This window comes from Notamacropus eugenii, chromosome 5 (genome assembly GCF_028372415.1).
Source record: "Notamacropus eugenii isolate mMacEug1 chromosome 5, mMacEug1.pri_v2, whole genome shotgun sequence".
NCBI classification, from domain to species: domain Eukaryota; kingdom Metazoa; phylum Chordata; class Mammalia; order Diprotodontia; family Macropodidae; genus Notamacropus; species Notamacropus eugenii.
The window spans coordinates 78,567,093-78,590,329 of NC_092876.1; the positions used below are offsets into that span (position 1 = coordinate 78,567,093).

General features: G+C 46.5%; 2 protein-coding genes across 4 annotated transcripts in view; one reads left to right on the plus strand and one right to left on the minus strand.

Annotated features, from left to right (window-relative positions):
• RIMS3 (regulating synaptic membrane exocytosis 3) overlaps positions 1 to 11,224 on the plus strand; it is a 35,122-nt gene extending 23,898 nt beyond the window's left edge. For both annotated transcript variants that reach the window (XM_072609921.1, XM_072609920.1), the window contains 5 exons: positions 2,139 to 2,280; positions 3,757 to 3,869; positions 6,231 to 6,332; positions 8,069 to 8,208; positions 10,643 to 11,224. In XM_072609921.1, the coding sequence (XP_072466022.1) occupies positions 2,139 to 2,280; positions 3,757 to 3,869; positions 6,231 to 6,332; positions 8,069 to 8,208; positions 10,643 to 10,855 (710 nt within the window). In that variant the 3' untranslated portion in view covers positions 10,856 to 11,224. The remainder of the gene's footprint in view (positions 1 to 2,138; positions 2,281 to 3,756; positions 3,870 to 6,230; positions 6,333 to 8,068; positions 8,209 to 10,642) is intronic.
• A 9,678-nt stretch (positions 11,225 to 20,902) lies between these two features.
• Positions 20,903 to 23,237, minus strand: part of SMAP2 (small ArfGAP2) — a 53,528-nt gene continuing 51,193 nt past the window's right edge. For both annotated transcript variants that reach the window (XM_072609918.1, XM_072609919.1), the window contains one exon: positions 20,903 to 22,105. In XM_072609918.1, coding sequence (XP_072466019.1) covers positions 21,980 to 22,105 — 126 coding nt within the window. In that variant the 3' untranslated portion in view covers positions 20,903 to 21,979. The remainder of the gene's footprint in view (positions 22,106 to 23,237) is intronic.

A 23,237-nucleotide genomic window follows, 5' to 3' on the forward strand; every position in this document is an offset into this window, starting at 1 on the left:
GTCAGTAATACCACCATTCTCTACTCTCCTCAGCCTGCATATATATTGTTGTTTAGTCTTGAGTACTATATTTTAGTAAGGACACTGATGAACTAGGTAGCATCCAGAGTAAGGCAACCAGGATAGTGAAGGGCCTTTTGAGATCATGTATGAAAGAAGTAGGGATGGTTAAGCTAGAGAACAGAAGGTGCGACTGGGGCAGCTGGTTTCAGGTATTTAAATGACTGTCATGGGAAAGAGGGATTAGATTTATTGTGCTTAAACAAGGAGCTATTGGGAGTTTGTGGGGAGTGGCCATTGGGATAGAGATAGGGGCAGGGAAACCATGACCAAGAAGATAGATTTAAACTCAATGAGGGAAGACTTTCCTAGAAATCTGTTCAAAAGTGGAATAGGATGCCTTAGAAATCAGCAAGTTCTCCATCACTAGAGGTCTTCAGATGGTTGCTGGATAATCTCTTGTTTGGGATCCTGAAAAGGGTAGAAGATAAAATTCAGGTAAAGATAAATACAATAAGGTCCTTTCTAAGTGATCTAAAGTGTGACCTAGTGGATAGAAGGCTGGATATGGATTTAAGAAGACCCAGTTTTAAATCCCACCTGTCATGCATGAGAGTTGTGTGACCACAGGCCATTGCTTTTCAGTTTCTGAGCCCCAATTTCCTCATCTATAAAAGGGGATGTTAATATCTATTTCATGGGTTATTGTGTGTATCAAATGGGTGATGGGGTAAGAATAAGCTGCTTTGCAAACTTTGAAATGTTTTATATGTTTTCAATAAATATCAGTTGTTATTATTTCCAACTTTGAGATTCTGTGTTTCTCTAGTTTGTGTCAGGACAAGAAGGCAATATTGGGGTCTGTGATGGCATCCAGTAAAAGATCATAGCATTTGAAAGCTGAAAGAGATCTTGGGGATCATGTCAATCTTCTCCTCTTTGTGTTCTATAATTTTTACAAATGAGAAAACCAAAAACCAGAAAAGTTAGTGTTGTTATTCAGTCTGACTTGATGATCCCATTTGAGGCTTCCTTGAGCAAGAAACTGGAATAATTCACCATTTGCTTCCCCCCCCCCCATTTTACAAATGAGGAAACTGAGGCAAACAAGGTTAAGTGACTTGTCCAGGGTCACATAGCTAATAAGTGTCTGAGGCCAGATTTGAACTCAGAAATGAGTCTTCTTGACTCTAGGGCTGGTACTCTGTCCCCTGCACCACCTAGCTTACCTGAGTGATCTGCCCTAAATTACCCAGCTAAGGGTTTGTGGTAGTGTCTGGGAAAAGGAATGTTGGTTGGGGAGAGGGTGACAGCTTTTGTGATGGTAGCAGGTTGAAAAGGAAGCATAGATCTGGGGATATGTTTGGGATAGTGTCAGGCTTGATCTCAGGGGGATGGCATTTATGATATTGTCATACACAGAAGGGTATTGATTCAGTAGGCTCTGAGATGGTGTCAGAGAGAGCTGTAGGTCTGAGATGATGGGTATATGAAAGTAACAGACAAACAGGGAGGTATTGATCATGGGTACAGAGTCGTAAAGGCTGCCAGACTCAAATGGAGTATTGGGATTTATGATGATGGCAGATGGTGGGGTGCTGGTCTGCCACTTATGGCCTCAAAGGTAGTTTTGGGTAGAGACAGGATAAACCAGAGGTGGTGGTGTTCATATCCGTAGTCTCATACCTGAGAGTCCATGACTTCTAGAAGCTCCTATTAGGCAGTTTTCGGCAAAGGAACAAAAACTGGCGGGGGGTAGGGGGTGAGAATGAGGTTTGGCAAATTCTGGGGTATGTCAAATTCCTTGATCTTTGCTGGGGAACTTTGGAACTGGGTCCTAGATATGGTATCTCTGCGTAGGTATATGATGCTATCCTGTTGTACCCCATCTCTTTCCAAATGGGGGCTGAGGCCCTCCCTTTCCTGGTAGTGTCCTTCCTTGCTCCCAAGAAGGGATCAAGGGGAAGCCACCTTCTCCCCTCAGCCTGCTCTCCACTCCTCAGCACAGAGGGGCAATCAGGAATCACTGGGGCCCCCAGTGATTGTGGCTCCCTCTTCCCTCCCAGGAAATCACTGCCACAGTCTTCTCTCCTTCCACTCTTCTGTGGCTGATACCTAGGTTTCTCTCTGTGTATTAGAAGGTGGAACCAAGAAACTACCAAGCAACATCAGGCGGAGCACTGAGACCGGAATTGCTGTGGAGATGAGAAGCCGGGTGACGCGTCAAGGGAGCCGAGAATCCACCGATGGTAGCACCAACAGCAACAGCTCCGATGGCACGTGCGTCCTACCTGCCTGCTCCTCCGAATTACCTGGGCATGGGGTGGGCTCAGGGCCCCCTCCTTTGTAAGAGTCCCAGATGTTACCTCAAAAGTCCAAGCATTTCAGGCTCAAAGAGACATTAGATAGTTCTCCTTTCAGGCCTCAGTTGTTCCATCTGTAAAGTGGGGAGGTAAGGTTACTAGATGTTTTCTGAGCTCTGGTATTCATTCTATGGGTCTTTGATTCTCCTTCCTCCCCTCCCCTAACCTCCATACAGTCCAAGAGGCACTAAGTACAGAATAGTGGTGAGAACCAAGAATTAAAGGGATTTGGGTCAGAACTCAAGGATGACAAGACCTTGCCTGCGAGCCCAGAGACCTGTGTTCTAGTCCTGACACTAACTTGTTGTGAGACCTTTGGGAAGTTCCTTCTCCTCTCTGAACCTCAGTTTCCTCCTCTGTGAAAGGAAGGGAAGGGACTAGTAGATCTTCAAGGTCCCTCCCAGCTTAGACCTTTGAGGATTCTGCAGCAATATGATACGCTGGAACAAGCAATGGCTCTAAAAACACAGGGCTGAAAATTTACCTCTGATGTTTACTTCCCGTTTGATAGTGTTGGTCAAGGCACTAAGCAATCAATAAACTAACCATTTATTAAGAACCTACTATGTGCCAAGCCCTGTGTTAAGTGCTGAAGATGCTAGAAGAAACAGAAGACCATCCCTGCCCTGGAGGGGTTTACAATCCTCAGTTTCCTCATCAGCAAAATAAGGGGACTGTTCTGGATGGCCTCTAAGGTCCCTTCCAACTCTAGATCTATGTCCCTCTCAATGTCATCTACCTGTCATTACACTGCTTGTGTGATTGTTTCTCTTATCATGGGGGGGCCTGTTTTACAACGATCTCTAAAGTACTTTTCAGAAGTGGTTTCATTTTGTCCCTTGGAAGGGTGAGATTACTCTTCCTCCTCCTCCTTCTCCTATTTCTACAGTACTTTACCTTGTTCCAAGGGCTTTGTTCCCTATGGTCCATTGGTAAATTGAGGTGACCTAACAGGTTGCTCCCGATGCTATGGCCCAGCCTGTCCCCCACCCAGTCATGTCCATTAGATTACAAGCTCTGTGGGAGCATGGGCGACTTTACGTAAATATGCCTCTCCCCCAGCCCTGGGCACAGGGCCTTCTTCATACAACAAACCTTAACATTAATAAAACCTGAGAGATGGGCATGACAACTAGTATGATTATCCCCATTTTACAGTGAAGGAAACTGACACTCAGGAGAGGGGAGCTGACCCGCCTAAGTCCAAACAGACAGTAACTAGTAGAGTCAGTATTTGAACACAGGTCTTTGGCTCAGAAATTTCTCTACCCTGCAGAGGAGAAAACTACAGCCCAGGAAGGGGAGGACCTTGGCCCCAGGTACCCATGTCCCCACATCCCCAAGGTATCCTAACCTTGTGCTCTGGACCTCCTTTTTATCTTGTTGTCCACAGGTTCATCTTCCCCACCGCAAGGCTGGGGGCTGAGAGCCAATTCAGTGACTTCCTGGATGGTCTGGGGCCAGCCCAGATTGTGGGGAGACAGACACTGGGGACACCCCCGATGGGTGAGTCTCCTAAGGTGACTGGGGTGGGGCAAGGGTCACATTCTTCCTCAGTTCTCTTCTTGGGGGGTGAGAGGACCACTGCCCTGTCTGGGAACAGCAGAGAGAGTTCATTTCATCACTTGGTGGTGTGGAAGGAGCTGGAACGTTGTCCCATTTCACCTGACTCCCCTTCTCCATTAGCACATGGATAGATAGATGCTTAGATGGTGTAGACAGATAAAAAGAGAGAGGGAGAGAGAGAGAGAGCACCAGAGAAAGACAGAGACGGAGAAAGACAGAGACGGAGAAAGACAGACAGAGATAGAGACAGAGACAGACAGACAGAGAGACAGAGACTGAGACTTAGTAAACACTTCCTCTGTACTAGGCCCTGTACAGGGGGCCTAGTATATTTGAATCTCTAGGGATTCAAATATAAGCAAATGAGAACACCTTCCAGGAGTTTCCATTCTAAGGGAGGGGGCCAACGTATAACAGGCAGCCAGAGAGAGGGGTAGGCACACAGGGAACTTGCATGGCACAGAGAGGGCAAGATGAGGTGAAAGCTCACCACTCTTGGGGGGCAGGGATGCAGAAGATAAGAAGGATCCCTGTAGCTTAGGTAGCATGGTATAGACATCACTGGGAAGTGCTTCTCAAAGTCTAACCTTGGTTCCCTATGCTGTAGCCACAGTTCATGATGCTAAGTCATTAGAGACCCAAAAGTCAAGCTTCTCCCTGATGTCAGTGGGCAGAGGTAGAGAATCACTCATCATTTCTGTAATTCTAAGCTGGCCTTGAATATTTAAGATAGTGCCTTCTAGAGACCAAAGCTGTGAAGGATTGGGCTCGGTTTCCCTTGAGCCCCACTACCTGCTTAGGGGAGACTTAGGATGACCTCCTGAGGACCTCTGGGCTGCAGTGGGTAATCAGAAAAGGTCACAACAACTTCCTGCCCTTCCCCAAATGACTCCAGCAGTCCAGCCCTCTCTCTACCAATTTGACAAATTTAGCTTGGGCCTGGTTATGCAAAAATTATGGATAACCCAAAAAAACAGTTGCTGATTCCAGAGTCTTCTGTGTTTTGGTTTGCATGTAATTTCTCTGAATTACATTTTACTTGCTTGTTTTATTTATCCTGGACTGTTATAAAAATGAGTCTAGGTTGCCCAAGTAAATGTTGGATGGCAGCTGGGAAGGAGGCATAGAGGGAGAAAGAAAAGCAAGACAGGGTTCCCCACAAACCACTTGTCTGAGGGTCAGTTTGGTAACATTTCACCCCCTCCCCCTGCACCCCTAGGATTCTCTGATATCTTTGAGGGGGACACAAGGGGATCTCCCTTTTCTGCCATTGGGTAAAGCCCCCAGATTTAGGAGTCCAAACACTCCAGTTCCATTTAAGTATTTACCATAAACAGACTGACCACAGGCAGATCAGCTTGTACAAAGAAATAGTGACTTCAGAGACAGCAGGAGCAAACATACAAACAACCTCAGTACCTCAACACCAACACCTCAAGCACGCAAGCCCCTGTATAATGCAGCCGAGCAGTCTCTGATGAAGGCAGGGAGATTAGGCTCAGCACTTATATATAGCCTTAGTCCCACCACATCTAAGTCCTAAGTCTCTAGCATGCTTGCACCATGGCTTCTTGGCACTTAGTGCAGGGCCTGGAACATAGCAGGAGATTAATCAGTTTTGACTGACTGACTACTGACCTGGTTGCAACATCCAGCCTGTAATCCTGGACTCCAGATCCCCTTGCCTTGGGCTCCAAGGTTAGGGACTCACTCCCTGTACCTAGAAACTCAAAGGATATGTGAAATAGACAACTAAGCCCATTTCTTGGGGCTCTGTGGCCTAAGAGGAAGGGGGAGAGGGCCTTTCCCCTTCTGAGTATGTGGCAGCACCTGATGTGAGTGAGTCCTTCTTCCCTGGACTTGAATGAAGAAGAGGCTGATGGCCCCAGTCAGCTCATTTTAAAGATCCAGCTAATTTCAGCTATGCAACCGACAGAAAGAGGCTGCTCCCAGCCCACATGGTGGGCCAACACATGCTATCCAAGCATGCCAGGTCTTCTGTCTCCCAGGAGCCATTCCCAAGCATCTCCCTTGTGGGTGACACCATTTCGGACAGCCTAGGCATGCGCCAAACCATGTTATGCATAGACAATCCACAATGGGATAATTTAATTTACTGTAACTCAGGAAATTTCCCAGCGTCTCCCCCTTGGACTATCTGTTATGTGAATTTTTCTCTCACTGGAAGGAGGAATGTAGGGATCAACTTCTGTTAATACAGGACATTGAGAGCTGAGCCCTGTTCCCTCCGTGGCTGTGGCCAGCAGAAAGGACCTCACTTTTCTCTTTCTTCATGCCCAGGGGATGTTCATATTGCGATGATGGACCGGAGTGGTCAGCTCGAGGTGGAAGTGATCGAGGCCCGAGGCCTTACCCCCAAACTGGGCTCTAAATCCCTCCCAGGTAAGACTTACATAGGGAGAAGTGAGGATCAACTCCTGGGGTCTGGGCCGGATGGTGGACAGGCCAGCTCCAAGTCTCTTGGATGGTTCAGGCATGAGTTTTGGGTCACATCCCAACTTGGAAGATTTGGAATTAGAATATCTAGATCCAAGTCCTAGTTCTGCAACTTGCCAGCTGTGTGATCTAGGGCCCTTATTCTTTCTCTGTAAAATGAGGAGGTAGGATGAAGCATGAGATCTCTAAGGCCCTACTAATCAGCCTGTGGCTGATGGGGAATTCTGAAAGAGTGAGGAGACTGGCATCCTAAGATGGCAGAATTGTGGGCCTAATGCCCATCATTCAACTTCACGTAGGAGGGATGGAGTGGGGCAGTCTACTTCTCCTAGCCGGATTGTAGAAGCTACCTTTTAGAAAAGACTGCAGAGCTGGAGGGCATCGGAGAAGTTGCCCAGGATGAGCAAAGCTATGCCAATTGAAGGTCAATTGAAGCAACTAGGGAGTATCTAGAAAAGGGCATAGTGATTGCAAAGAGCCAACAAAGTTTCACCAAAGAAAAGTGATTTCTGAGTCATTTCCTGCTCTTTTCTGACAAGTAGATGTGGACTGGTAGATGAGGCATTAGTGTAACTTATGGATTTATTATTATGGACAAGACTTGGGGTTGAGGTGTATGACTAGACTCTGGTATATATGGTTAAATAGATTTAAGAGGTGATTGACACGACTACAAATAAAATAGTCACTAATGATTGAACATCAGCTTAGAAGAAGGTCTAAAAAAATAAAACTTATTAAGGATTATGTTAAAATTTTACACAGGTTCAAAACAATCAACTTCCCAAGTACACAACTAAACACAACCACCTTTTTTTTCTTGCCTGAAAAAAGATCTGAGGGTTTCAGTGGACTGCAAGCTTATTATGTATTACGATTATGTTACATTATTATTATGTATATATAATATATATACATATTAATATATAATATAATATATGATATGTATTATGTATAGTATTATTAGTATTATGATACATTAGTATCAGTAATATGAGATGGTAGCAAAAAATAAGAATGCAGGGAGTGCTAGGTGGTACAGAAGATAGAGCCCCGGCCCTAGAGTCAGGAGGATCTGAGTTCAAATCCAACCTCAGACACTTGCTAGCTGTGTGACCCCTGGGCAAGTCACTTAACCATGATTGCTTAAAAAAAAAAATTAATGAAATTTTGGGCTGCATTAAGAAAGTTCTAGAGTCTAGGTCAGAGCTGGGACAGTTCTGCTACACAATGGAGTGTCAGACCACATCTAGAATAGTGGGTTCAATTCTGGGTGCCATATTTTAAGGACACTGATAAGGTAGGTGGAACCTCGCTGGTAAAAGTCTTGCTATTTTGTCACTGGTTGGATGAACTGGGGGTGTTTAGCCTTGGGAAGAGAAGGGAACATGACCACTGACTTTAAATATTCAGAGAGCTCTGTGGAAGAGGGATTAGACTTCTTCCCTTAAGTCTTAGAAGAAAAAGAGTGGGAATTTCAGATGGATGGGAGGGAATTCTGCCCAAAGTGGAAGGGGCCACCTCTGGGGGTAGTGGGCTCCTTGTGACTGGAGGCCACATGAGCACCAGTCAGGTTTGGGCTATTCAGAGATGGCAGAGATGGCCACCCTCTAGGGATGACATCCTGGGCTGTCCTCCACTGTGCCTTCCACATCTGACAGGCTGCTCTCTCCTTCCTGCAGCCACCTACATCAAGGTTTACCTGCTCGAGAACGGAGCCTGTCTGGCCAAGAAGAAGACGAGAGTGGCCAAGAAGACATGTGACCCCCTATATCATCAGGCCCTGCTGTTCGATGAGGGTCCCCAGGGAAAGGTATTGCAGGTGAGTTTCCTTGGGGGAGAGAGGGTTCATAAATACATAAAATAAAATTCATCGGATCACAAAAGTAACCAATTATATTGAAATATAGTTATCAAAAACTTTTAAAACCAAGTTCATGGACACCAAGTGAAGAAGTAGGTGCTAAGTCTCTTCCGGGATTTCAATCCTGTAATCCTATCCTTTAGCCAATTCAGAAATACTTACCATGTTCCAGGTGTTGGGTATCAAAGACAAAAACAGGCAGTGATTCAGGTGAGAGGTCATGAGGGCATGAACTTGGGAGAGAAGGGGATGAATTGGAGAGATAGAGTAGAGATCAAATCAATAATGTTTGTTTGTCCACATGCATTTATTAAACACTTACTTTGCCACAGGCAAGTGAATAGAGAGCTGGAGTCAGGAAAACTCATCTTTTTGAGTTCAAATCTGGCCTCAAATACTTTCTAGCTGTGTGACCCTGGGCAAGTCACTTCACCCTGTTTGCCTCAGTTTCCTCCTCTGTAAAATGAACTGGAGAAGGAAATGGTAAACCACTCCAGTGTCTTTGCCAAGAAGAGTCAGGCACAACGGAAAGTGACTAAACAAGCAAATGCCCTAGGCACTGGGCAAAGGGTGAGGGCTGCAAAGAAAGACAAAAACAGTCCCTGTCTTCGAGGAGCTCACATTTTAATGGGGGAAACAACATGAAAACAACTAGGTACAGAAGAGATACCTATGGAGCAGATGGAAGGTAATCCCTGAGGGAGAGGCTCCAGCAGCTGTTGGGGCAGGGCAAGACCTCCTACAAAAGGGAAGACTTGAGGTGAATCTTATTCAAAGGATACAGCCCATGCAAAGAACACAAGTAGATCAAAAAGGTTAGTTCTGAAAACCTTTACATGCCAAATCAAGAGCTTTCTATTAGATCCTGGGAGTAACTGAGCAAAAAAATAACGTGGTAAAATCAACACTTTAGAAAAACCGCTTTGGCCATTGAGTGGAGGATGGATTGGACTGGGGAGAAACTGGAGGTAAGAAACAATTACAAATCCATTGAACAGTCTAGGCAAGAGATAATGATGATGGTCCTATCAGTGGAAAGATGGAGAGACAGAGACAAGAGGTGTCACAGAGGTAGAAAGGACAAGATTTCTGTTTGCTGTTTTTTTGCTGGGTTTTTGTTTTGGAGGTAATCGGGTTAAGTGACTTGCCCAGGGTTGCACAGATAATAAGTGTCAAGTGTCTAAGACTGGATTTGAGGTCCTCCTGACTCCAGAGTCCATGCTTTATCCACTTTACCACCTAGCTGCCCCCACGGGACTAGACTTGCCACCAGATTAGATACGTGTGGTGAGGGAGAGAGGAGTTGGGAGTAACAGAGGATGCCAACTTGGAGGATTGAAAGAATGGTAGTGCATGCCTCAATAGGAATAAGAAAGTTTGGAAGAGACATAGGTTTCAGAGCCAGCATGATGACTTCAATTTTGGACAGGTTGACTTTGAGAAATCTATCGGATATCCACTGTCACACATCCAAGATGGAACTGGTCATGGAGGACTTTGGTCCTAATGGGACTAGTCTAGTGGTTCAGGCTCAAGAGAGAGGTCAGGACTAGATATTTAGATCTGCGTATCATCAGTGTAAAGATGACAGTTGAACCAATGGGAGCTGATGAAATCACCAAGTGAGTCAGTTGTTCATTCTTCATTTTTCTTTTTCAAGAGGATCAGAGACATTACAGGTTGATGTCTTGACTTGAGTGTGAATTGGATTTAAGTGAGCAGAGGTGACTAGTGTCAGCCTCCCTCTCTTCCAGAGTTATCAAAGTCCACTGGCAAGACAAAAGTCAGGACGAGTGGTGATGACCCAGGATGCAGAAAGTGAGATAGTATAGAGATAAAAAAAGAGAAGGACCCAGGACAGAGCTCTAGAGGGAAGGATAGATGGAGATCCAGCAAAGAAGGCTGAGAAGGGGCATTCATATAGACAGGAAAAGAACCAAGAAAGAGCAGTCATGAAAACTCAGAAGGGAGAGTGTCCAGGAGAAGGTGGTCGGCAGTGTACAACCCTGCAGAGAGGTAGAGAGAGATGAGGACTGAGAAGAAGCCATTAGATCTGACAAGTAAGAGTCAGTAGTAACTTTGGAGAGAGCAGTTTCAGGTGAATGCTGAGGTTGGAGGCCAGATGGTGAAGGGCTAAGAAGTGAGTTCGAGAACAGGAAATGTAGGCGGCAAGTATAGTTGGCCCTTCTGAAGGGTTTGGCTGAGATGGGGAGGCGGAGTGAGAAAGGATAACAGCTTGAGAGGATGGTCAGGCCTATCTAGGGAAGACTTTTTTAGAATAGAGGAGAGCTGGGTGTATTTGTAAGCATTCAGGAAAGGGACCAGACTATTTCCAATGAAAAATCTGGGGGGCAGCTCACCTCTCAGCACCTTTCTCCTTTCCTCCTCACAGGTGATTGTCTGGGGAGACTACGGGCGCATGGACCACAAGTGTTTCATGGGAATGGCCCAGATTGTGCTGGAGGAGCTGGATTTGAGCAACGTGGTCACTGGCTGGTACAAACTCTTCCCCACGTCTTCTGTGGCTGACTCCACCCTGGGTCCCCTCACCCGGCGTCTCTCCCAATCTTCCCTCGAGAGCTCAACCAGCCCTTCCTGCTCCTAGGAGGATGGGGACCTGGACCTCAGGAAGGCGAGGTCAACAATGGCAGGCCTGGATGTGTGTGGGGGGGATGTGGGTCGGCCTCCTCACCTGTCCCCAGGTGGCTCACTGTACATAGTATCTCACTATCTCTTCCTAGAACAACTTCCTCATGCTCTATTGGCCTACACACTTTGCTGTCTGGGCCATCTCATCAGGCAGGAGAAGACTCCTCTGTGTGTGTGTGTGTGTGTACATTTCTGGGTATATATGTGTATGTGCACAATCCATGTACATGTATATATGTGTATGTGCACATGTTTCAGTATACCTGTATGTATATGTGTGTCTATTTTTACATTTATATGTATGCACATGTATCTAGTCTATGTACATATGTGTATGTCCAGAGTTATGCCATCTCATGCATATCCAGTCCCGGTGAATGCAGTGGTCCAGTCCTCCATGTCATCATGTCTCTTGGCTAAGGGTCCAGAATCATGTTTGTGTTGTCTTTCCTGAGGGTCTCTGAGGAGGCTGACATTTCCGCCATCCGTCCATCTGCCTGACTCCGCTGCCTGTAATGTGAGCATCCTCAGTTTCCTTTTCTACTGTGCTGTTTTCCCACCTTTTTCCTTCTAGGAAAAGATCTGACCAAACGAACCCTCTTCAGCACTCTTGGCCCACCCCTCCCCTTTTGGGGAATGTAGCGCCCAATGTAGCCTGCCACAGGCAGCCCTCACCCTTGCTGCAGCCCTGCTGGGGGAGTCCTCCCCGACCCAGGAGCCTCTGCCCATTGAGGGCCACCTCCCTCTTTCAGCATCTTTCCTTAGCACTGGCACCTCATTCAATGCATCTTGTAGCATGTAGCACGTGCACTAGGCAAGGCTCCCAAGGGAAGAAGGGACCTGGAGTGCTTAGAAAGCTAAGACCTCTCGTGCCTCCCTGGATGGTCCTGGATTCATCATGTGAAACATCTTCCATTCCCGAGTAGCTGCCAGGAGATGCCAAGTGTTTTTCATGACTGTGTCCTCCTGGGAGCAGGACAGCAATCAACCCCCCATTAGGCTTTCTGATTCTCCTCTCAAGGAGAGGAGACTGTCCACATGGGGTCCTGGCTGGTGGTCAGAGAACAGCTTCTCCAACGATGGCTTTGAGCCCAACAGAAGAGTGATATCCTGATGCCAACCTTGAGCTGTACCTCAGAAGGACACCTTCTACCCCCCATTCCATCCCGCATTGGGGTAGTGGAGGGGGATAATTCCTGCAGAAAACCCTTTACCTCACCAAGGCCACCGCTGACATCAGACTTTGGGTTTGGAGGTATTTCCACCAAAGATAGAGCAAAGCCCAAGGGCCCCCCATCTACTCAGCTCCCTGACACTAAGCCCCTCATTTTTTGTGCCTGTCTCCAGCATTTGCACCTCTCGTCTCTGAGGGTCTCCTCAGGGAAGGAGGTCCTTTACCCTTCTCCCAGGAGTGAAACAACTCAGTTCTCACCCTGGACCCCTGAGACTACCAAGACCACCAATTCCTTACCAAGCAATATGTGTTGCTCCCCAAGTCCTTGCCTCTGCTGACCCTCTGCCACTCCCTAAAGCACTGTGGGGATGTGCTCTATTGATCCCCTCCAGATTGGTATGTGTATGTGCTTACATAGGGAGATCAGGCTAGCTCTGAGCAAAAGCTCTGTTGAGGTCAAAGCTGTGGTTCAATCATGGGACCCCTGCAAAGCCCTTGTACCCTGTGGATGCCACCTAACCACAGGCTTGGAATAAGTGACATACGTGAACACAGTATCTGTCAGCCCTATTTGGAACATAGGAAGAGCCCCCCATCCCTGGGTTGGATCTTGTAGGGTTACTGTTGAAAAGTCTTCTGCCTCCTGAGTCCAGGCTTGGGAATGTTTTCTTTTTTTGGCCACCAGAACCTTCTCATTCTTTTGAGAAGTCCTTGCAAGGCTTTCTCTGGGCTGGAGGCTAAGTACCTTTCAGTTGATTGATAGAATATAAGGCAGACCCAAGGAGGTGTTCTCAACACCAAGACTGAGCTCTAGGGGCAGCAGGAGCAGCTCACCTTCCTTTCCTTCTGTAGTTTTGAGTCTTTGTGCCAGGAATTCCCCCTTTCATGCCCCAGGAAGACAAGGCATGTCTTCCTTCATCAACAGGCAAAGGGGAAATGTTATTCAGGCAAATGGAATTGAGGATGATGTCTGAGGAACTGAGAAGAGCCAGAGGAAGAATTCTGGCTGTGTGCTTTGGGTCAAACTTTTCCCAAAGCAGAATGGGAGGGCAATCAGAGGCCCCAGTGGTACCTCCAAAGGGCATCATTTTCCTTGACCTCAATTAGCCCAAGAATCAGTAGGAACAATTGATGTCTGGACTCTGGCTGGATGTCCTGAGAGTGTAAAAGTATGAGTGTGTGGGTGGAAACGTGGGCATATGCATGTGTGGTGTATACCTACCTGCAAGTGACAAAGGTAAAGAGAATAAGGATTGTTCCAGACATTCCTGGAGCTTTGCCAGTCAGGAAAAAACCATCCATATCCTGTCTTCTTCCCCAGCTGAGTAGGAAGGGGTCTCCCCCTCTCAACTGAGAGACTCACTGTTCCCAAAACTGGGGAAGGGGCTAGAATGGTGGACTTTCTGTTCCATATCAAAGATCAGGGTCCTCTTGTCACATTATCTGGTCAGTAATAGATGGTGCAGTGAATGGATATCTTTTTCTCAGAGACAAAAATGTCCGTCCCAAGTTCTCATGATCCTTTCTGGGTTTTGTGGTCAATTTGGGGTGACATAGCCACAGTCAGTGGTCCCCCAGAGCCAATCAGGTGGTGATGCCAGTTGGTGACCTTGATGGTCTTTGGGTGAATGTGGCATGGTCATCTTCAGGGAGGTCATCCCTCAGGAGGTACTGCCTGGGGTTAGTGTAAACCTGGGGATGGATAGAGGGAGGCCTACGCTTGAGGAAGGATGATGTCCACCTTGCACCCAAGAGCAGAGTGGTCAAGATGGAAGGGAGGAGCAAGATTATATCTGTTGGGAGGACTGGCAGAAGGAACTAGAGTCATTTAGTTTGGAAAAGACTTGGGGGAAGGGAGTTATCACTGGAAGAAAGAATTAGACCTGCTTGATCCCAGAAGGCAGGGCTAGAACCAGTGAGAGCAAACTATGGGGAGGCAGCTTTCAGTATGAGAGGGATTAAGATTATACTCAAGTCTTCTTGGCTTTCAAGTCAGCTCCTCCAACCCCAAACTATGCTGCCTCTCTGCTAGAAATCAGTTGCTTCACATTGGGATGAACTTTCCTGGAAGGTCGTGAGTTCCATGTCATTGGATCTGTACCTGGAAAGAACCTTAGAGATCATATGCTTCTAAAATGAAGTCTGGGTCACCAATCAGAGATTCTGTAGAGATCTCTGGATCAGATGGCTTCTGAGGTTCCCTCCAGCTTGGTGGGGGCTGGAGGAGGGGGAAAGGAGTGAGCAGAGAGTATGTGATCATACCCAGAGCAGAGACTTCTAGGACATTGTGGTCATAGGCTAGGGCCCTCCTGAAACCTAATGTGTTCACATTCAGAGCCGCTATTCACAAGTGCTGGCATTGGGTGGCCTGTGGTGGCACTCTCCCCATTGGCATTGAGGTAGGTTCAGCTAGGATGCCAGGTCTTTGCTCCACTGCCACCTGAAGACTGGCCCTTACCTGACCATGTGAATCTTCCATTTCTTAGTGCCTGGATCAAAGGTCCCATGGGAGGTGGCTATACCTTCCCACCTACCAATTCTTCTCTAAGAAAAGGGCAACAGCCCGTTTTTCTTGGAAACCCATTCACATCAACCATCTGCTCAGTGTAACTTGTTTTCCCAGGTATGCGTGAGAACATGGTCATTCCACACCTTTGTGTACCTGTGTGCATACCTGTGTGATGTGTAGATAGACTGTCTATAAAGGCATCTGTTGCTTGTGGATGTTTACAGCATCAATGTGGGGGTTCTAAACTTTGTAGCAAGTACCAATCAGGGAGGTCTCCTTGGACTTCCCCCCTGAGAAGGATACAGAGACACCCCTGGACCTTGTGTCTGCTGGCTGCCTCAGGGTCAGAATTTTGCTTGCTTGGCTCCAGCCTGGGGCAGACCTAAAGATCTTCCCCTTGTAGTCTTAAGGAGGTTGGACCTTTTTGGCAAGGGATGGAAAGTAGGCAAAATTGCTTCATTGCCTCTGCTCCCTTTTCTTGGTAATTTATCCCACTGCTATGGACACATGAGCTGGTCAGCCAAATGTCATCAGAGGCAAGAGAAGGCAGCCAGTCCCAGGGTCTATGCATGGACATGGCTTAGTCTAGACTTCCATTCCTTTGTTCAGCCAGAGCCCAGGACTGGAAGGAGACAGAAGCACTGTTGCAAGGCCTGAGGATAGGCAAGTGGTTAGGAGTGCTCCCTTTAGCCTGCAAGGCAGTAGATGGTGTTGGACAGCTGCGACGTCCAATGTGGTTATGACCAGAGGTGAGCCTCTTCACAAGCGTGACCGACAGAAGCTTGACAAGGTTAGTTAAGGAGTTTGATCTTCTATTTCTTCTTTCTTGAGGTAGTATCCTCCCATAAAAAACTGAAGACCCCGTTCTAATTTTCCAGGCTCCCATGGGTATTTGTTGGGAGATAATATAAAAATGTCAGATGGCTGTCTTACTGAGGATCTCTGAGGAAGGAGAAGAAAACCCCCTTCTGAGGGGAAGCAGGCTTTCTTTGGAGTAAATCTAGAAAAGGGCAGATAAGAGGGCAGATTCCCTCCTGGAACTCTGGGTGAGACCATTTCCAAGACCCCTTCCTCTTCCCCTTTTCACCCCCTTCATCTTGGAGAATATCATGTACTAATCATCTCTTGGCATCTGGCCCACATCCTGGGGAATGCTGGCATTTCTCAGGAACAAGGCCTGGAAACTGGGTCCTCCATGGAATGGAAACCCACTCATCTCATTCATCCTGCACTCACTTGGGCTGATCAACTTGACCGCTGCTCCAGGGAAATTCCAGCGAGCAAATATTTGTGCTTGCTATCCAGAGGAAGCAGATACAATGTTTTGAAGGCACCACACACTTCCAAGCAGATTCCTTTGGAAATGAGATGTAGCACAACCCTAGGTGAGAAGCAATGCTGGGAGCCCTGTCATCCAGCTGGGGTCCTCTCCACCTCACTACTCACTAGTCCAGTGATTGGCAGGACCCACTGGCCCACTCCTACCAAGGCTCTGGTTATCAGGATACCTCACATTTTTATAAGCAAAGATGGCAGCATGGCTTAAGCTATGCTGTTTCTTGTGTCTGTCCTCCTGTCTGTGTCTAGTATCTAGGGAGGAAAAGAGAGGGCACGCCTGGGGAAGGAGACCACCAGTGCCTGAACATCAGTGTGGACTCCTGGTGGCTGTCCATGGGCCAGCATTGGGCAAGAAAGCTCAGTGGGCATCTCAGGCTTTTGAGGAAGGTGATGAAGCAGATGTGGGAACCTTTTGTAGCATTTTCTAAGGCCTGGGACCAGGAGGAAATGTCCCCAGCTCTCTTCCTGCCACCTCCCTTCAGAGCTGACGGAAGGAGACACTATGTGCCTCAGCAATGTTCCTTAGTCTGAAAGAAGATGGGAACATCCACTGATGGTGGCCTCTCTGTTGCTCTCTGCAACACTCCTTTCCCTTCATTCCTGTATGTTTCCATTTCACAGAGAATGGAAAAAGCAAAAAAAAAAAAAAAAATTCTGCAAAGAAGAATCACGTGCTGCATCCGAAAATATATCTGTGATGTTCTGTAATGACTCCTGGAGTTCCTGCAGGGGGTTCTTTCTGAAGCCTGTATGCTGACTGAAAGGCCCTAGTCCTGCTGGGAAAGGGTTGCTCTGTCAGAGAGACGAAAAGTCTCAGAGCGATGTTTGCGATGCCAAAGAGAGTGGCACGGCTCCCTGTGGAGAGTCACTCTTGTTGAATCGCCCCGATGCCTCGCGAACATGAGCACTTTTGATGCTGGTGGCCTTGTTTTCTTTAAAAGGGCTCAATATTTGTGTAGCAAAATCTGTCCCCTCCCCATCATGGTCCCCCTCCGCACCCCAGCTCCTTCCTTCACACTGCCACAGACATCAGGGAAACCCAGGAGTTCAGCTCCAGAAGACCTCCAAGTTCATGCAGGAGGCATAATCGACCCACTCCCCACCCCTGAAAAGAAATGAGTATGTCATCATCAGATGTTTTCTAAGTTGTAATTTAAAATGCTGCTAGCAGGTGGTGCCGATGGGTAAAGCACTCATGAGGCAAGGAGAGCTGGATTACTGAGGGGAGCCAAACAGCATCCTGTCCACTTCGGATTCCTGAGAAGCAACTGGTAACGAGCCAGGGATTAGAGGAGGCATCAGGGTATGCCAGAACCCTGGACTGAGCATCAGGAGACGAGTTCAAAGTTCTACCACTAACTGGCTCTGTGTGTATGTGTGAGACCTTATGCATGGTTCTGTCCTTCTCTAGACATCAGTTTCCTTATCTGTCACATTGGGTGGGGATGAATTATATGAATGTTAAAGGACTCTTCCAGTGAAGACCACAAGATCTCTAAGGGTCCCTTCCAGCTCAATCAGAAGAAAAATGAGGTATGGAGATGGCATTCCCCCACCTAGGATTGGGAGCTGTCCAGTCTGACCTCAGATTACCATCTTCTAGAGAGATCAGCTAGTAACACCAGTGCCCACATGCTGCTTTTGATGAGGAAACCAAGACTTTTCACTGAACTGTACACCCCTCCTTTGAAGGAACTATATTCTAGCTCCTTCCCTTTCTTTTCCCACCAAGACGATACATAAAGGGTATCTTCAAAAACCATCCCAGTCCTGATGAAAATTCTCAAGTCTCAAGGTGCTAGTATGTTCTGATCTTCCTCCTGCCAGTTTTAAACTCCCACTAGGGTTCAGTGACCATCCTGGTGCTGGTCTCCCTTGTAGTTCTTGCTTTCCTGGAACTCTCCATGAAAATGCTAAAATTACAGACACCTTGGAGGTGAGATGGGGGAGGGGGAAAGAGATCAGTCCTTGCCAATAATCACCTCAGCAAAGTTTGGTTTGGTTAAAAACCATTTCTCCTCTGCTAAGATACTCTCTTGCCCAGCCCCAAGTAAGCATTTTCCAAACCTGGTTGCATAGAACCGTGGTGTTCAAAGGGATGTAAAGATTGTATATTAGTGACAATTCTTACTCCAAAACATCCTTCAGAAGATCTACGATTTCACCAGGGTGTTTAGATGGGGATCCCTCTCCACTGAAGCCTTTGGCAGCCCCTCTATGACTTAGTAGCTGATTTCATGAGTTGAATTTTATTTTTTTGGCTACAGCATCACCTTGTGGTCTTCAGATGAACCTCTAGAATATATCCAGACCTGTGATTTTCACAAGCGTTGGGGACACCTGGTGAGAGGGCAACTGCTCAGCAACTTAGAATCTTAGAGCACTGTATGGGGGATGGGGAGGGCAGTGAATTGAGAGGTTGTGACTTGCCTAGGTTCACACAGCTAGTTATGTGTCAGAGTACTTGAAGCTCTGTTTTGCTGGCTCTAAAGTCAGCTGGTCATTTAACCACTAAGCTACACTGCCTCTCAAGTATATTATGAATAAAAAGTACATTAATTCTCATAATCATATTCTTTGAAGACTCTTCATGAAATGAGTACCCCCTTCCACTGATAATCTTTCAGTGACTTAGAATTAGTGGCCGAAAAAATCATGACAAGCAATTAACCTGGTGACAAAGCTCTCTAAGACCTAAGCCTAGATGGTTCTCAGATGACAGACACACTGAGTTCCATAGAAGATGTAAAATGACATTGCACGTGGCAATATTTTGATGTTGGGCTCAATTTTGCTCCAACATTGCCCTAAATAGGTTTTATGTTGAGGGGATTCCAGATGCTCAGACAAGTTCCCTCACTCTATTTCAAGCTCCTATGAGTTCTGTGGCCAAAAAATAAAAATAAAAATAACTGGGAAGCACTGCTCTAAAATAGTGGAATTCAACTAATTGTTGGTTTGCAAAAAGCAGAGCTGAAATGACCAATTCTGGAAAATCAGTGTGAAGGAGGAGTTAAATTAAAAAGAAAAAAAGTCCCCAAAGCTGAGGAGAGACTTAAGGGGACTAACCAAGTGTACTAATAAGATAAAAAAACAAAAGGCATTTTAGAGCTGTGGTCTGTAATGTGTCCTGTGTGTGTGTGTATATATATATATATATATATATATGTGGGAGGGAGGGGAATCTTTTGAACACGCATATTTTTGTGGTTGTGCAGCAGGCTGAGGGCCGGGGCAGGAGTGCATGTTCTTTTGTACAAAATTCTTGCCAGTTTCCCCAAGGAGAAAATTCTTTTTATGGCTTCTCCCTGCATGTACAGTATTTGGGCAGCAAGTATGGATGATTAAAGTCAAGTCTGAAAACTGGTTTGTGGGATGCCTCTTTTGAATGATCTGTCCTGTGAAAAGTGGGAAAACACCCAGCAGCCAAGGCAGGAAGGTGTAAGCAAGAGAGCACTAGGAGTCTGCTGTCATGCCCACTGGACATATATCACTATCTCCCCATGAGCTAGTTTCTCCTATGAGAGGATGTATTGGACTAGATAATTTCTAAGGTACTTTCCAGCATCCAGGATTTTAGGATTGAAAACTGGAAGGGACCTTAGAGGCCAAGTCCAATACCTTCAGTTTAGAGACCAGGCAAGGGAGTCCCAGAGACCTTACCTAAGTTCACAGGTAGTAAGAACAGCAGAGTTGGGATTGAAATGAAGGACCAAACGCAGTTCTCTTTCAAACATGATACTACGCTTCATCTCAAGATGGCAAGATGGAGAGCACCCTGAACTTGGAGTCAGAAAGACCTGCCTCCAATGCTTACCATCTTTGTGACCTCAGACAAGACACTTATCCTGAGTGTGTTTCCTTATCTCTGAAATGATGGAATGGGACTGAGTGGCCTCTAAGGTCCCTTTAAATCTTATCAATCTATGAAGCCCCAGATGTGTCTGTCCTTTAGCCTTCATTGTAGTACCTCTGACAGAACAATGCCCTTTGATACTTAATTCATGGCCGCCATCTTGGGCTCTGCAGCTGGCCCTTCAGCATTCCCACGTGCACATTCTCACAGGAAAACCAGACCCCAAATGGCTCCCCTTTCCATACCGCACTTAATAATTTCTAGGCCCTCCTCTGAGGTCGGGTGCAGGGAGTCTTCCTACTTTACTTACAAAAGGTTATAAGATCCTGAGGCTCAGAGCTGAATCAACTTGCCCAAAGGCACACAGCTGCTCGGTAGATTTTTGGATTCTCAAGTTTGCCCTCACAAAGTGCCCCCTCAATGAGAGGTGAAGAGAAAAAAGGTTATGATTGACACTAAATTTTTTGATGCTAAATTTTTAGCCTAATATTCTTTTAGATCCACTAACTCCTTGGCTGATCTAAGGACTGAAAAATCCCAGCTAATGTCCTGGTGCTTCAATAGTTATGCTGCCCCCTAGTGGCACGGTGTCACCTAGCAGCCTGGCTTTGAGAGAAGGCTACTCCAAGGACGGTCCAAAGCTTTAATATTGGGGTAGGTGGACTGAAGCCCTGCCTATGCTGCCAACGTGGTTCCTGTCTCAAGGATTATGTGCTAGGCCCAGCTCCTCACACAACAGCTCTTAGCTTGGTCAATTCCTAGTGGAAAATGAGAGGTCTGAATTTGACTTCCAATATGCAGACTATGAAATCTCCTTTCTGCCCCAAACCTTGTATGGTGAGATAGCCTTTCTAGCACCCTATTTATGGTCCAGAACCTTGGTAACTGAGCTATACCAAAAATTTAAAGGCACTGGATTTCAGGGAAGTGGAGATACTCATTTCCAGCCATGCTCTCCCCAAGATTTCTCCTCTAGTAACCAAAAGTTGCTTACTGGCCCACAGAAGTCAGGCACTGCCTTGAAGCCAAGTGTCCAAAGGTCACGGTCTTTGGTGGTCCCACGTGCCTTCTGCTCTGGGACCTTCTCTTTACCTCTCACACACACACAGGTAGAGTCAAACACACATCATCTCACTGCAATATTTATTAAGGAATTTACATATACACAGGAGAAAGTCAACTGAAAATTTTGGTTCACGCAAATGAAATCTTATAAGCAAAATTATTTTTGTTTTGATTTTCTAGTGAGGTGAATGGTGATTGACAGGAAAGCTGCCTGGGGTCTCTGCCTCATGCACAGTGTAAAATACGCAAGAAACAGAGGTGCCAGGGCTACCCCAGAACAAACAGGACTGCAGGGGGAGGGAAAGGAAGGAGGGGAGGCATTGATTAGAATGGCAGATAACACATTTTTAAAACTGTAAGAAAAAAAACTGGCAATAGCTCTTAGCTGCCGATAAATTAACTCTTCTGTTAGTTTGTTAATCTAAAACTTTTTATTTTGTTTTTAAACCAACACCACCCCAGTCCGGATGGGAAAATAAGCAATAAAAAGCCATTCCTAAAAAGGGCAAGCTTCCCATTCTTGCCATGTGCGTATGAGGCCCTGTCTCCAGGCAGCAGGGCCTCACAGTGAGGGGTTCAAATGACAAGGACTGAAGCCACACACAGAGGACTGCTTGGAACGGGGCAGAATGACCCTGGTTCTCCCTCTTCTGGCTCAGCTTGAGCCCGGTAAGCCCCCTTCACAAAGACCCATGATTGGAGTTTGATAACAATCCCCTTCTCTACCCAGCACTCCTCTCCTCCCTCCCTCACCCAAAAGTGAACTTAAAAAAAAAAAAGACATGTGAATGACACAGAAGGCCTCTGACCCTCTCCCTTGGGGCCTCACCGGCCCCCTCAGAGCTCTCTCAGGCTGTGGGAGCAGACGCTGCCTCCTCAAGAAGGGATGCACACCAAGGCTCTGAGGGTTGTGTGGGGCACGGACAGCAGAAAGCAGGCCTCAGGTATGGGAAGCAGGGTTCAGAGGGAGGAGGGAGGAGAAGCGGGGGAAGTAATCAGACTGGATGGGAGGCCAAACCCTGTATATCTCCTAGAGCAGTTTCCAAACAAAACAGGAAGAGGTAGAGAGGGAAGCAGGGAGAGGGGAGAGGAGGGAGGTTTGGGGGAAAGAAGTGGTAACAATGCAGGTGATCCGCTTTTATTTCCACATCTGAGTACTGAGCGTCTGATTGGCTGCCTGGCCGTTCCCACTGCCCATCGACTGTCCATAGCTCATCATGCCGTTGGTGCCGTAGAAGTTCATTCCAGCCATCTGCTGGGTCATCTGGAAGGGAGAGAGGATGTTTTCAAGGCCTGATGGTAAGGACTAAGCATGAGCCAATTAATGCAAAGATGGGGGCCCTGGCTTTATGCTAAGGGAATCTTGCTTGTGATAGGTCTAAGGAAAAAAGTTTAAAATACAGCATGAAGCTAGGAGACTAAGCCAAGATCTTGTGGATAAGGGGTCTCCCAGACACAAGCTGCATGGTCATGGGTTAAGACTGACTAGCCTCTCTTGAGATCCCAGTTCCTCAGCAATATAACGGGGAAAATATGCTACCTACCTCACAGGGTTATGTGGGAAACTCTGTAAACTTTAAAATGATATAGAAATTGGAATGACATACGCTCACTGTAGTGGGCAGTTCTCAAAAGATTATGCCAATGAAGCACCCACCAGGAAAAAGGCTATGAGCACTGATTCTGTGATGGACACGTCTGTCCTCTGAGGATCAGCTTAGCTGAATGAAAAGGCCAAAGTCACTCATTTGGCTGCAGACTAATGATATCACAGCAAACTTCTAAGACAGTTTATTTGTAGAGGAATGGTGACCTGAGTGGGCAGGTGAGAGGATGAATGGATGGAATTACAGAGATCCTTGAATGCTGAAATATATGGTTTTACTAATCTCTATTTTTAGAGGGCTTTAAAGTTAGCAAAAGGATTTCCTCATCAAAATCCTACAAATTACACAGAGGAGATACTGTAGATGACAACTAAATGACAACAGTGATTCCTGATGCTTCATATGCGGACAAATGAAACTACTGGAAGGAATCTAGGAAGTCTTCTTAAAGATGGGGAAATCTTTGGCAAGCAGGGGACGATCCTGGGGCACAGATGGTGTTTTCATCACTTCTGCCTGAAAGTGAGGGATTCAGACGAGGAAGAGTCTTGGAGAACAAAGAGGTAGTTAAGAAGAATGGCATGGGAAAAGAGAATTTAGATTTCTGCGTGATGGCTTAAAATATGGGAATGATAGACTCCTGGTCAGGAATGGAGTGGACCTAACAAGGGCCAGTAAAAATCTAAGCACTCAAAGTCTTGAAATTACAACAAAAAGGACTTTTAACAAACAAACAAACAAACAAAAAGAGGCACGGAGATAACGGCCTCTGCACATCTACCAAGAGGA